The 15,996-nt window shown below is 33.5% G+C and overlaps 1 protein-coding gene across 1 annotated transcript in view; it reads left to right on the top strand.

Annotated features, from left to right (window-relative positions):
• CSNK1G3 (casein kinase 1, gamma 3) overlaps nt 1–15,996 on the top strand; it is a 100,375-nt gene that overhangs the window by 53,595 nt on the left and 30,784 nt on the right. The window contains exons 2-5 of the mRNA XM_012664323.1: nt 1,624–1,772; nt 3,281–3,515; nt 15,030–15,115; nt 15,246–15,330. Of these exons, the coding sequence (XP_012519777.1) occupies nt 1,674–1,772; nt 3,281–3,515; nt 15,030–15,115; nt 15,246–15,330 (505 nt within the window). The 5' untranslated portion in view covers nt 1,624–1,673. The remainder of the gene's footprint in view (nt 1–1,623; nt 1,773–3,280; nt 3,516–15,029; nt 15,116–15,245; nt 15,331–15,996) is intronic.

Consider the following 15,996-nt stretch of genomic DNA (forward strand, 5'->3'; position numbering starts at 1 on the left):
CCATGATTATACTATCTCACCTGCCCGCCCTCAGATGTTCTGCTGCCTCACTTATATTCACAATTGAGAAACAATGGTTTTGTCCAAACTGCTAATATAGTTACGCAAACTGAGGCCCACTTGAGAGGTTGAATGGCAAACTAGCCACGTAGCTGGTGACTATTAGATAATATTAGAGTAAATACCTAGTTGTCCCGGTTTCTAGTTCAGTGTTTTCTGTTCCTGTACTAATTTATATTCAAAATGATAGGGTAAACAGTAAAAATGATATTATGTTTCTAAATAATTCTTCATTAAAAAGAATGGGAAAAGTCTTTACTATGTTTTAGATTTTTTTCCCCTCTTAAAATTACTGAAAAAAATCATTTGGAAGTAAAACTGAGACATTTGTCATGGAAGATATTCATTTCTTCGTGACCAAAACTAGATAGATGCAGTATTAAGTGTCAAACCTAGATAACAGACAGAGAGGGAGACTCTCTAAAAGAAAATGGTATTTATTTGGGAATGAGCATTACAATGGGAATATGCTTGAGTGTATTCAGAGAGGTAAAGGAAGAGAAGGGTTTTTAAAGAAATGATGCGGAGAGTTATTACATAAGTTGTAATAACTTACGTAGCCAATCCTTGTAGCCAATTATCCTTGGCTACAAGGATCATTAACAAGGGTGGCATAATGGATTATTACTAGCTTTGTGGCTTAAAATGAGAGACTTTATAATCTAACAATTTCCCAGGTCAGGAGTTTAGCTAGGCATGGCTTAATTGGGTCCTCTGTCGAAGGTCTCATCATGCTGAAACCAAGTGTAAGGCTGGACTGCAATCTTATGTGAGGCTCAGAGCCCTCTTCCAAGTTCAGAAGTTCTTGCCAGAATTCAGTTCCCCATGGCGATAGGACTGAGGCCTTCAGTTTCTAGAGGCTTTCTACCTGCCATGCGACTCTTTACACAACATGGTGGTTTGCTCTGTTAAGGTCAATGGGAGAGCTGCTCTGCTGTTTCCAGTCTCTCTGACTTCTACACGTTCTTTAAAGCCCCTTCTTTGTGCTTAACTTTATGTCAACAGATAGGGCCCTTAATTATATCGTCTCTGCTGTATAACTTAGCCTAGTTGCATGGGTAAAATCCTAGAGATCTTGCCCATATTCAAGGGGAGGGGATTATATAGGGTGTATACACCAGAGGATGGGAATCTTGAGGGGTGATCTAGTAGTATGCCTATCACAGAGTTATTAAAGATAGCAGTGACTCCCTTGTTCAATAAAAATGGAATCTTTCCTATGTGCTAAGAATTTCTCGAGGACATGGAAATATAAGACTAAAAAGCCTAGGTCTTGTCCATAGTGAGGTGGTGGAGAGAAACAATAAAGTACTATTTATAATATAGTTTGGTAATGCAGCAGCAGTAGAGATGTAACAAGGCTACAATGTGAACATGAAGGAGAAGGTATAGGGAGGAAGGAGGTTTGGTCAGGAAAAGTTCATTGTGTATCTGCAAAAAGTAAAAATACTGCTGCCGTTCTTGAAACTATGAAATTAAAAAAATTGTTTATTGATTTTCTAGGAAGAAAACCTTAGTATTTAAGATGATGAAATTATTAAATAACTGTTTCTTTTCCCCTAGATGGTATACCTCAAGTTTACTATTTTGGCCCTTGTGGTAAATACAATGCTATGGTGCTGGAACTGCTGGGACCCAGTTTGGAAGACTTGTTTGACTTATGTGACAGAACGTTTTCTCTTAAAACAGTTCTCATGATAGCTATACAACTGGTAAGTAAAACAGGGTGTATCAAGTTGTTTGAATGATGCATATTAAAAGTTTAAAGTTTTGGGACATTATCTTACAGAACATTTGACCTAATATTAATGTTTCTGCTTTTCATATTGTCTTTCTAGGATGCATATAACTTAAAATGACTGAATCAGGTGTATTTATTTGTATGAAAATTTATATCTTAACTACTTTAAGAATGCTCAATTTGAGAATTAAGTTGTTTCTATTAAATAGTACCTTTTTCATGTAGAAGATGAATAATTCAAAAGAAAACTCTCAGAAACGTGGATTCTTAGTCTTGGTAATAGACTTTATGACCTAGAAAAAGAAGCAACAAACAAATGAAGGAGTCTTAATAAATTACTTAAACTTTAGAAAACCCATAGAATAATAATTTAGAGGATGATTTAAGGTAGTTTTGAAATAAATGTCAATAGGTGTGTGCTGTAGAAGTCTTAAAATTGTTTTTATCCATCGACTCATTAATTCCACATGTACAAATTTATCCTGTGGAAGTATTCAGATATATTTAATGCTGTATGTGCAAGGACATTTATAATAAAAGAAGAACCAACCCAAATGTGCAGAAATAACAGGATTAGTTGAATAAATTATTAATAGCCATAAAATAATACGCAGCTATTAAAAAGTACATACTAAAAAATATTTCATGGCCTGGAAAATGCTTATAATATACCATTAATTAAAAGTATATGTAATAGAATATTATATATTATATGATCTGAAGTTTGTTAAATAAACAAACTAGAATGGCCTATGTAACTATATGTTTACATTGCATTGTTAACCATGATCATGAGTAAATGAAGCAGTTTTATTTTCTTATTTGTCATGTTCTATTTTGTGACAATTTGTACAATGAACATTATTTGAGAATATGGGAAACAATAATGTATTATATTATTATTGGAGTTGGATTCCAATCTTTTCTAATTTTAAGATCTTATTTTTAAGTATTAATACCTAAGAAAAAATGAAACAAGTTATAAAAGAGAAAAAGAAAGAAATACTGAATGGTGTTGTTTTTGTTTAACAGTTTTGACTCTTAGGTTTCTTTAATATAGTTATAAAAGTTGCTTGATTATTGAACTGATAAGGAAGAATAAATTGCAACTGTTTGCATATACTTGGTTATACTTTTGAGTTCAAGATTTTGTATCAATAAAGCTTTTGGATTTTATGAGGTAGCATCCTCTGAAAGTGTTGATTAAGTCAGACTTACTGATATGAAAGGAATTCATAAAATTCAAACACTTTCATTTCTCAGTGACTATAATAATAAAGGCAAAAATTTTTAATCATAATTGGATATATATAATATATATATATATATCATGTTACTTTTAAAGGTTTGAAAATAATTTCTCATTTTTTTCTTTTTATGTTGCTTTTATTGTGAAAGTTCTGTCTTCCCTCTATCATGCTTTCTTGGACTAGTCAAAGCCCAAAATAAAATGTCTCTTCTTTTTTTTCTTAAACCAAGATTTCTCGCATGGAATATGTTCATTCAAAGAACTTAATATACAGGGATGTAAAACCTGAGAACTTCTTAATAGGACGACCAGGAAATAAAACCCAGCAAGTTATTCATATTATAGATTTTGGTTTGGCAAAGGAATATATTGATCCAGAGACAAAGAAACACATACCATACAGAGAACACAAGAGCCTTACAGGAACAGCTAGATATATGAGCATAAACACACATTTAGGAAAAGGTATGTGTACCTTTCGTAAGTATGGAAGTTTGAATTCAGCAGTTATGCTAACATTGTGAGTTTTTATTTGTTATTATGGTTCTGTTGTTGCAGATTATAATAGATTTCATTGTATTTTTCATTTATCACATCTACCTAGAGTTTACTTTCATTTATATTTCAAGAAAACTTTTAAAGTAAGTTGCTGTAGAATAAATGAATGACAGCTGTTACATTTGCTATATCTTTTTTATTTCTATGATAACTTGAAATATTCAACTTTGATACGGCATTTGATTATTTCTATTAAAGAATATGACAGAATACCTAATTTTAACTGAATTTAGTGTATGTGAAAAATCTTAATTAAGACTATAGCTTTTTAATATGGCTAGCCATGGAAATAGCAACCTGCCTAAGAAGTATAATGCTCAAAGCATATACTTTAGAGGTAGACAGAGCTGGCTTCTAATCCTGGCTTACCTATACTAGCTGTATCAGCAGTCCCCAACCTTTTTGGCACCAAGGACTGGTTTCATGGAAGACAATTTTTCCACGGGGGTGGGAGGAATGGAGGGATGGGGTGCGGGAGGGGCAGACTCAGGTGGTGATGTGAGCGATGGAGAGCTGCTGTAAATACAGATGAAGCTTCACTGACCCACCCGCTGCTCACCTCCTGCTGTGTGGTCCCCTCGTTCCTAATTTTCATGGAAGACAATTTTTCCACGAATGGGGTGGGTGGGGAGAGGGCACGGGGGACGTGGAGCTCTGCAGCTTGGTCCCTAACAGGCAGCCCGCGGGTTAGGAACCGCAGAGCTGCATGACTTTGGGCAAGTTGTTTAACCTTTTAAAGGGGGTTTCTTACTTGTACAAAGGGTAAAAGTAATAGCATCCTTACAGGGTTTGTTGTAGATTTTTTTCCGCTTGGTCCAGGATCCAGTCTAGGATCACACATTAATTTGTTGTACACCTTTAGTTTTTTTCATCTGGAACAGTTCCTCAGCCTTTCTTCATGGCTCATGACCTTAATATCTTTGAGGAGCACAGATGTTTTATAGAAAGTCCTCAATTGGGGTCTGTTATTTCTTCATGACTAGATTTGGGTATGCATTTTTAGCACAGATATCACAGAAGTGATGGTAGTATTTAGTGTATCATGTCAAGTGACACATGATGTCACTTGGTTCCAAGTAGCTTCGATCACTTCGATCACTTACCTAGGGTGATGTCTGCTAAGTTGCCTCACTGAAATGTTTCTTTTTTTCCCTTTGTAATTAAAAAGTAATTCCCTTTTCTATAGTTGTATCTTTTTTTTTTTTTGCCAACGAGAAATCTATAACTACTTAGAATATACTTATTTGTTTTTAGAAGCCTAGGATACTCAGAAAGTAATTTCAGAATTGCCAAATGATACCACTTTGTGAAAAGCAAACCTACTTGAATTATAATGCTTGTAATTCTTATTTTATTGAAATTGAAATAAAAAAGAGTTCTTTTTTATTTGAAATAAAATTTACATTGAGTAAAGTATACAACATTAGAGTGTACTCCATTTGTGAGTATTGATGAATGGACACAGTGTATAACCCACAGCCACTAGCAAGATTTAGAACAATGTCATCATCCTGTAAACATCCCTCTTACTCCTCAGTCAGTCCCCACCTTCTCAGAAGCAACCTCTGATCTGATTTCTATCACCATAGATTGGCTTTGCTGATTCTGTTACTTTATATCAATGGGATCATCTGGCTTCTTTTGCTTAATATAGTGTCAGTGAGATTCATCTATGTTGTTGCAAGTGTCAGTAGTTTGTTCCTTTTTAATACCGTGTAGTATTCCGTTGCATAAACATGCCACAAATTGTTTATCCATTCTAACATTGGTGAACATTTGGGTTAATAATTTTTGACTTATGAATAAAACTTCTATGGCATTTTTGTAAATATTTTTGTGGGCTCATGTTTTCAGTTGGGTCATATGGTAGGTGTTGTTTAACTTTATAAGAAAGTGCCTATCCTTTAAAGTGTTTGTGTCTTTTTTTATTTCCACCAGAAATGAATGAGAGTTTTATTTGTTTCACATTCTTGACTGTATTTGGTGTTGTCAGTCTTTTTCATTTTAGCTATTCTTGTGGATATGTGGTGATATTTTATTTCCCTGCGATTAATGTTTTTGAGCTCTGTTTCATGTATTTATTGGCTATTTGCGTATCTTCTTTTATGAAGTGTATCATTTTATTGTTAATTTGCTGGAGTTCTTTATATATTCTAGATATAATTCTTTCGTCATATAAATGTATTGTGTATATTTTCTTCCAGGTATCTTTTGATGAGCAAAACTGTTAAGTATTTATGAAGTCTTAACTTTTTGATTCCTAAGAAATATTTACCCCCTTATGATCAAGACATTTTATGTTTTCTTCTAGGAGCTTTGTAGTTTTAGCTTTTACTTTTATATCTGTGATCCATCTAGAATTAATTTTTTATGTGATGTGAGATAGGGGTTGAAGTTCTTTTTATGATATCGCATTCTTTCCTATTGAATTAATTATGTGTGTTTCTTAAAAAATCAGTTGTAGATTGATTGTATTTCCTATGGTTAGTGTTCTTATCAGAGGAAAGATAAACTTAATCTTTTGCTTTTAGATTCTGGTTCCTGACATCTCACTCACAAGGGATAGACAGAAATGTAAACCAATCAGTTTATATCCATCATCATTGCTCAAAAGTACCTTAAAATATATGATCACAGATCTGGACAGGACCTTAGAAGTCATCTAATCCAACTTCTAGCTCCTAATCTTAGCTTCTCTAACCATTCTCCCCAACCTGACCTCCTATGTACTGCATGTCCCTGCTCTGCTTCTCAGTCAGAACTAAATAGCACTTGGCATCCTTCCTAACAGCCTGCCTGGTGGTAGACTCGTGATTTTTTTTTTTCTTTTCAGATGTCTGAAATGCCTGAAAAATACAAATTTGCCCTTAAAAAAGAAAAGCTTCAAACATCTAAAATTATAAAACACAAGTTTTATTCAGATAATATTTTCAGGGAGTGCCTTTTAATAGCAAACTTTCCTGATAGATTTAAAATATGATTGGGTAGATATACAACGTCCAGGATCATGCCTTCAGTTAAAACCAGACATACCTGTATTTACATGTACGGTGTCTGTGAGAAATTTTCATTTCATGGGAGTTGTTAACAGACTATTTAATAACAACTAACAAAGGTTCACTGCTAATTTATTGTGAGACATGAAGTCACAACTTCCTTAAGGGACTAATGTTCTTTATCCGAACAATGGTAACTGTAACAAGCATTCTATTTGTAGAAATGGCAAAGTGAGTCTGACATGTTTGTCTTTGTTGGGAAAAGTCTTAAGAGCTTAGGAAATGGCATTTAGCTACTGCAATAATCTCTTTTTACTCCTCTTTCAGGAAGAACACAAAAAAGTATTTCTTTGACAAGTACTGCAAATGGCAAATGCTTTAATGTTTACTTTTACCCATTTATAAAAGCCCTGCTTCTCAGTATTCATGTAAAACTCGGGAGTTGATGAGTAATATTGACAGAGAAAAAATTTGTTTGTCAGATTACGTGAATTCCTATTTTAAAAAAGTGTAAGCTAAAGTAATATGAATTTGGGTGCTGAAGAGTTAAAGTATTCTATAAGCTCGTGATGCCTGTGAACATAGAATATTTAGTGGCATTTTAAGTTAAGAGTACTTGGCTTTGTGAGGAGTCAGGAAGAGATGAAGAAAGAGGAACAGAGACAATGTGACTTTTTAATGTGATTTTAATTTGTAGATATCTAATTTCTGCCCTCCTTGGTTTTCTTGGATTTTGGTGATTACTTTTAAAGCCTTATTCATTCTTCCACTCATCTATTCATTCATTCATTCTTGTGCATTCAAGGACTTCTTGCTTACATAAACTTTTCAAAATAGAGAATTTGGTCAGAGGAATATTGTATGGGTTTATAAGTACTTTTGCTTTTTGTAGACTGACACTGTATCAGATTTTAAAAGGAAAAAGATGTTTCTAATCTGGGAGAATAGTGTAAAATGACACTGTAGGAATTTGCATCTTTATTGTTGTGGTATCTATTGATCTTAAGTAGGTAATTTATGTTCAGAAAGCAGATGCAGTGATTCACTATTGTACCTTTCTCATATCTGCTTAAGTCACTGACCAGGATAAAATCTTGATAAAGCTATGTGCGACAGATATGGATATCCACAGTCTATTTGAATGAAAGCTTTCTTTAGTATTGTTATATTGAATTGTTATTTTTGTGTCTGATCTGATCAAGTGTCTGCTTTTTAATATCTTTTTTAAAGATTTTTGTCAACTGCTTTGAACCTTATTTTATAATCTTCCTTCGGATCACTTTCTCCACCTCTTTATGTCTTCTCTTACTGTAGTTAGTTAAGATTAAGTAAATACTGTGTATTTTTCTTTGGTGAGTAGTCTTGAAATAAAAATCAATTCTTTTGTTTTTTAAATTATTCATTATTATTCAAGAATAAAAAGACTAGGATTTGAGGCATAAACTGGGAGTTGCTTGTGTTAATAAAAATCTGTGTTCCAAAGAAGAGTGATATTTCAAGCTTCTAAGTGGAAGGTAAGCTCTCTGAATAGGAGAGAAGGAATCACAGAATCATGGTGTTCCAAAAATGCCGTCTTTCTGTGCTGTCATTCTGTGATGTGATTTATATAATTTAATTTCTAGGTTAATTGTCCAAATTCCTGAGGCCTGCTCTTTAAGCTACCCAAACAACTTTTTTTTTTTTTTTTGAGACAGAGTCTCATTCTCTTGCCTGGGGCGAGTGCTGTGACGACAGCCTAGCTCACAGCAACCTCAAACTCCTGGGCTCAAGCGATCCTCCTGCCTCAGCCTCCCAGGTAGCTGGGACTACAGGCACGTGCCACCATGCCCGGCTAATTTTTTTTTTCTATTTTTAGTTGTTTGGCCAATTTCTTTCTATTTTTGGTAGAGACGGGGTCTCGCTCTTCCTCAGGCTGGTCTTGAACTCCTGAGCTCAGAACGATCCACTTGCCTCGGCCTCCCAGATTGCTAGGATTACAGGCGTGAGCCACCACGCCCGGCCTCAAACAACTTTTTAAAGTTTAAAAACATGTATTTACATTTTACAATTATATTTTAACAGTTTAAAATGTATTACATAATTCTTTTTTTAAAACATACAATGAGCATAATTGGCTTTTTTCCTGATGTTTCACAGCAAATATTTTTTGCATAATTACTATTATATAGTGGTATTCTCATGATCAGTTGGAGAGTGTTAGGATGTATAGCTTTATCTAAATAAGTTTAGAGAAAATGCTATTTGTATTTTTTAATAGATTCTTTTTGTGTGTGTGGTTCTTTTGGCCTTCAACTGTATTTTCTCTTTTTGATATTGCATGTAGTATACCTACATACTGTAATGTATACCTACTGCTGGTAGCACTTTGATTTTCTCTTCTTTTGATTTGCTGCTTTTAACCTGATAGCCAAACTTACTGCAATTATATCTAAATTAAGAGTACTAGATTTTGAGAGAACTTCTCTAGGAGTTAAGTAAATGTATGTGGTTCTGTTGCTCAGAAGACTCTTTTTTTCTTAATTTCTAGGTTTTCTTGATATTGCTAGATTAGGTATTCGGATTAATGAGTAGTGAGTTTTTGCTGCATATTGTCTTGCATAATTGTATTTTTTCTTTTCCTTTTAGATTTGTGTTCTGATTTTAAAAAAACCCATCTTTATTACGTAATTTTGGAAAATATGAGCTAAATGACTTTTGAGGATGATGTGTTTTTGTTTTTGGGGAGTGCTAAGGAAAGTAACTTTTAATATCTTAGAAGGAAATATTAAGTAAAACATTTACTTGCTTTTAGTAGATAATTTTAATTTTTTGTTTATAAGAAATGATTTAAACTTTCTTCAGGGAGAATTTTTGTTGTTTGAGCTCTTTTGTCATGTTTGTATTCAGTTTTTAATTCACATGGCTTTTGACCTCATTGTTTTTCATTTTGAAAAACAGAAATAGAAAATACAGTAATAAGTTTACTTTTGGAAATGTGTAGATGTATAGTAGAAAGTTTCCTGTTTCCACGTAAGGCACTGTTGTATTTTTTTACATTGATAAATTTGAGTTGATGAAAAATGAAAAATTTTTCTGTTTAAAATTGAATTGAAATTTCTTTTTTTTTCTTTTTTTATTTCAGCATATTATGGGGGTACACATGTTTAGGTTATGTATGTTGCCCTTGCTCCCCCCCACCCAAGTCCGAGTTTCAAGTGTGTCCATCCTTGGATGGTGCTCATTGCATTCTTTGTGTGTATGCATATACCCGTCCCCTCCTCCCCCCTCGCCCCTCCTCCCTGCCCGACATCCAATAGATGTTATTCTTATATGTGCACTTATGTGTTGATCAGTTAATACTAATTTGCTGGTGAGTACATGTGGTGCTTGTTTTTCCATTCTTGGGATGCTTCACTTAATAGAATGCGTTCCAGCTCTATCCAGGAGAATACAAGAGGTGCTATATCACCATTGTTTCTTAAAGCCAAATAGTACTCCATGGTATACCTATACCACATTTTATTAATCCACTCATGTATTGATGGACATTTGGGTTGTTTCCACATCTTTGCAATTGTGAATTGTGCTGCTATAAACATTCGGTGCAGGTGTCTTTTTTATAGAGCATCATTTGTTCTTTTGGGTAGATGCCCAGTAATGGGATTGCTCGATCGAATGGTGCTTCTACTTTTATCTCTTTAAGGTATCTCCGTATTGCTTTCCACAGAGGTTGCACTAGTTTGCAGTCCCACCAGCAGTGCATGAGTGTTCCTATCTCTCCACATCCACGCCAACATTGAAATTTCGATTGAAATGGAAATAGTGCTAGACAGAGAAAAAAGTTGAGATATGAGAGTAGGATTCTTAAGTAGAAAAGCATCTTCTAATTTTGTTTTCCTTGCTTTTTTGTACTAGTAAGAACCTCCAGTATAATACTCAATAGAAAGGGCGAGAGTGAACATCTTTGTTTTCTTCCTGATCTTAGGAGTGTCTTTTACCATTTAGGAATTGTTAGTTGTACATTTTTTATAGCTGTTCTTTGTCAGGATAAAGTACTTTCCTTCTGTTCCTAGTTTTCTGAGAGTTTTTTTTTTTTTTTTTTTTGGAAAAACAAATTTTGACCATTCATCTTTCTAAAATGGCTACAGAAATGTGACAGTCTGAGAGTTTTTTTTTTTTTTTTTTTTATCATGACAGTATGTTGGGTTTTGTCAAGTGCTTTTTCTATATCTGAGATGATCATACGATTTATATCTTATTCTATTAATGTGGTGAATTACATTGATTGATTTTTGAAAGTTAAATCAAACTTACATTCCCGGGATGAAACTTACTTAGTCATGATGCATCATTATCTTTTTAAGGATTTTGTGTCTGTGTTTATGAGGAATATTTCCTATAGTTTCCTTTACTTGTAATGTCTTTGTCTGTTTTTGGTAACAGGGTAATGCAGTAAGTTGGGAACTCTTCTAATTCTGAGTTTGTGTAGAATTGGTATTATTCCTTAACTGTTTAAGAGAATTCACCAGTGATGCCATCTGGGCCTTGGATTATATATTGGGAAGGTTTTAAATTATAAATTAAATTTCTTCAGTTGATATGGAGCTATTCACATTTTTTTCCTTCAGGTAATTTTGGTAATTAATAGTTTTCAAGGTATTTGTCCCATTTCATCTAAGTTGTTGAATTTGTTGTATAATGTTGGTTTGTGATATTCTTTTAATGTCTATAGGATCTGTTCTGATGCTCCCTTTGTTGTTCCTATTGGTAATTTGTATTTCTTTCTTTTAGCCTAGTGAGAGTATTAATGACTTTATTGAACTTTTCAAATAAATGGCTTTTGTTTTCACTGGTTTTCTCTATTGATTGTCTGTTGGTCCTTGTCTGGTCATTGACACTTATTGTTTTCCTCTTTCTTCTACTTATTTTGAGTGGTATAGATATGAAGATAGATATAGATAAATTGGTCAAAATACAGAGTCCAGAAATAAACTCATGCATAGATGGTCAAATGATTTTTGAGAACAGTACAAAAGCAATTCAAGGGGAAAGGATAGTCTTGCCAAAAAACTGTGTGAGAATAACTAGATATCGATATTAAAAAAATGAATCTAAACCCTTACCCTACACCCAAAAGCAAAAACAAACAACAACAAAAAACTTCAAAATGAATAATAGAGTTAAATGTAAGAAACAAAGACTATAAAATTGCCAGAAGAAAAAAAAATAAGAGAAAATCTTTGTGATTGTGAGGTTAGTCAGAGATTTCCTAGATTGCACCTAAAAAAGCATAAACAATAAGAGGAAAGAAACCGTGATAAATTGGACTTCATCAAAATGTAAAACTTCTGTTCTTTTAAAGATACTCAAGAGAAAAAAAGCAAGCTATAGTCTTAGAGGGAGAAAGTATTTGCAAAAACTTATATCTGAAAATGACTTGTATCCAGAATATACATGGAACTCATATCTTTTTAATAAGACAAATAACCCAATTTCAAAAATGGGCAAAATATTCGAATAAATGCTTCACAAAAATATGTGTGTGAAATAAAACATGAAATGAAGTTCACCAACATTAGTCACCAGTGATATGCAAATTAAATCATAGTATGCTAAGACTTTAAAGGCACTAAAATTAAAAAGTCTTACCGTACTAAATGTTGGACAGGCCCTGAAGCAACTGGAACTCTCATACATTGCTGGTGGAAATATGAAATGGCATAGCCCTGTTGGAAAACAGTTTAGAAGTTTCCTATAAAGTTAAGCCTACACTTACCATATGATGTAGCAGTCCCTCTCCTAGATATTTACCCAAGAGAAATGAAAACCTTATGGAAAGCTGCCCGAATGTCCATCGGTAGGTGAATGGATAAATATATTGTGCTGTACTACTCAGCAATAAAAAGTAACAAACTACTGACGCACACAACAACATCGATGAATCTGGACAACACACTGAGTGTAAGAATTCAGACAAGAATCTATACTGTATGATTCCATTCTTGTGAGACTCTATTAAAAAACCTAATCTGTAGTGATGAAAGCAGTTAAGTGGTCGCCTGAGGCTGGAGACTGTGTGGGTAAAAGGGGATAGTAGGCAAAGGACATGGGAGCCTTTTCCAGTATTACAGAAATGCTTCTTGGCCGGGTGCGGTTGCTCATGCCTGTGATCCTAGCACTCTGGGAGGCCGAGGCAGGAGGAGTGCTTGAGGTCAGGAGTTTGAGACCAGCCTGAGCAAGAGTGAGACCCGTCTCTACTAAATACAGAAAAAATTAGGTGGGCGTGGTGGCGCATGCCTGTAGTCCCAGCTACTTGGGAGGCTGAGGCAGGAGGATCGCCTGAGCCCAGGAGTTTGAGGTTGCTGTGAGCTAGGCTGACGCCACGGCACTCTAGCCCAGGTGACAGAGTGAGTCTCTTGTCTCAAAAAAAAAAAAAAAAAGCTTCTTAATTGTGGGATTAGTTTTGCGGGTGTGTGTTGTCAAAACTTATCAAACCGTCCCCTTATTGTGAGTATATTTTAATATATGTAAATTATGAATTTTACTTCTTATGTTATTAATTATACTTCAGTGAAGTTTCTCTTTCAGTGGTTATTAAATCTGGCTGTACCTCAGAATCATCTGCTAAGCTTTTAAAATGTACATTCCTCTATCGTACTTCATACCCAAGGAATCAATTGCTAGCAGTAAGCCTGCTCATCTGAGTTTTTATAAAGTTTTGGAGGTGATTTGGATTCTCAGCTGGAGTTCAGAAATATTTTTCTCTTTGCATGGCTTTTCATTCTTAAGACTCTCAGAACCTAATGAAGTGAAATTTTTGTCATTACTAGTCAAAACTAGTCATTACTAGTTTTATTCATGTTATTCATATCCCCACTTTCATTAGTGAATTTAAAATGAACTTTAAGTCCACTTTACTTATTTTAGAAAAGTTAGCTATTTTTAATAGCATGTCTTTACATTTTTATTGTAAAAGTATAAGAAACAAAAGAAAAATTCTCCATTTTACTACATTTTATGTGAAATGTGAATTTTGAGGTGAGGTCCCTTCTCTAGTTCTTCAATCTCATAGCCCTAGTTACTATCAATTTTGCATATTCTTCTAGATATTTTCTCTATGCTTTATAGGAAAGGGACATGTACTTAATATTATATATTTTCAAATATTCATTTCTTTCTTTCTTAAATTTTTAAATGTTTTGTAAAGACAGGGGTCTCTCTATGTTGCTCAGTTTGGTCTTGAACTTCTGGCCTCAAGCAGTCCTCCCTCAGCCTTCCAGAGTGTTGGGATGCCGACGCGAGCCACTGCACCCAGCCCCATTTGTTTATTTCAGTAGTATGTGTGTTGAGTGCCTGCTCTGTGTCAGTCATCACGCTAGGTCCTGAGGCTAGTGAGCCAAAAAGAAAACTGCTCTTCTGCAACTGGCAGTCTGGTGGAAGGAGAGTAATTAAATAATAATTACACAAACATTATTTTTAAACTGTAGCAAGTGTTATAGAAGAATAGAATGTTTTGACAATACACATAGTAAAAATTAAAACCTTTTCTTACCCTTTCACCCTAGTTCAGATACATACATTGAAGTTTACTTTTCCGAAAGCATTTAGTACTGCGTTGATAGTATGATTATTCATTTGGATAAAATATTTTGGATACAAACATCCTCTCAGTAAAGTATTATTTTTCTTTCATTGTTAGCATTTTTGTATTATTTTAAAACATCAAGAAATCTTAACTATTTAACTTCAGTGTCAAAAAATTTAAATATCATTGTCAGCAAATATTTATATTATGTCTCCCTGACTTGGTCTGTGATTGTCATGCAGTTATGTGCTATACAACATTTTGTTACTAAGACAACAGCTTGAAAATGACAATTTGTCCTAGTGGGATTTTTTGGTGATAGTGGGGGGATTATTAATGTTGGTATATGTCGAACACAAGTATTTCTTAAAATATACACAATACTAATTGTTTTTAATGTTAATGGAGAGTATGTGTGATGGAAGTTTTGTGCTCATATAAGTTTAGGAAATGCAGTGTTAAATAAAGTTAAACATTTTTAACTCTATGCTTCTCAGAACCTTTAATGTGTTATGTTCTGAATCTGAAGTCAGAGCTGTAGCACACAGTGACTCTCTTTGACCATGAAATCCTGTTTCCTTTGGCCATTATTTCCATGAATAGAGATCTAAATACATAAATAAATCTCTAATAGCATCTAAAAAATCATAGTGGCATATTTTTAAGATGCACTGTAATTTTAATGTAAAAACATTATCGTTTAACTAGACATGATTTTGTCATCCATAGCCACTAGATCTGTATTTTGTATTTATATATCGAACTTTTGGAAATTAGTTTATACATAATGAAACAATCAGTTCTCCATTCTTGCATCCTTAACTAGTAGAGAAAAGTGAAATTTATGTTCTTTTATTTCAGAGCAAAGTAGAAGAGATGATTTAGAAGCTTTAGGTCATATGTTCATGTACTTTCTGAGAGGCAGTCTTCCTTGGCAAGGCTTAAAGGTAATTGTTTTTGTTTCCTTATTGAATTTCATAATTTCATAAAATGTTAAGATTTATTAAGGTCCTCTTTTCCAGCTAAATAATTCTAAAATTACCACATTCTCAGGATTCTTTTTTGTGTTTGTTTTAGGCTGACACATTAAAAGAGAGATATCAGAAAATTGGAGATACAAAACGAGCTACACCGATAGAAGTGTTATGTGAAAATTTTCCAGGTAATGAATAATGCCAAATAGATTTGTGTACTTAAATACAAGCTGAAGTGCTAATTTTTATTGCTTAAGTTTATAAACACTTATTTTCATAGTTTAAAAAAATGAACTCAAAATGTGATTTAAAAGATGTCAGCATTTGATGCATAGCCCATAGGGACAATTTGTATATTTTCTTGCAAAGTGATATTAATGGAAGAAAATCCATCTTTTAATAATATTGACCAATACCAGCTGAAGTAATATTTCCTTCAGTTACATACTTTTAATAAGTTAAAGTATTTGCTAAAGAATACCAATTATAAAGTTATGGTGTACAATGTTAGTCATTTGGGTCTTATTGTCAAGTTCAAAGGAGGTGTATGAAGTATGATTTAGTTTTCAAATTACAATAAAATCTTACCTTTCTAGTTTTAGGCTCATTTGATATTGGAGAGCTGTATGCATTTATGAAAATAATTTTGTTTTCAAGTAGATTTATGGGAACGCAAACCAACAAAATTTACTTCTGGATTCTAAATCAATTAAGGAATAAGAATATTATTGTTAATGTATTAAAATACCTGCTATGATTTGTGCAGTAACATTAAGTGAAAAGGGAACTAAATTTGAAGATTTAAGACTGAGTTCCTATCTCATTTCAGTATTTACTGGTTATCCTATACATTG

The sequence above is a fragment of the Propithecus coquereli genome, unplaced genomic scaffold (genome assembly GCF_000956105.1).
Source record: "Propithecus coquereli isolate 6110/MARCELLA unplaced genomic scaffold, Pcoq_1.0 Scaffold88, whole genome shotgun sequence".
In the NCBI taxonomy this organism is placed as follows: Eukaryota; Metazoa; Chordata; class Mammalia; order Primates; family Indriidae; genus Propithecus; species Propithecus coquereli.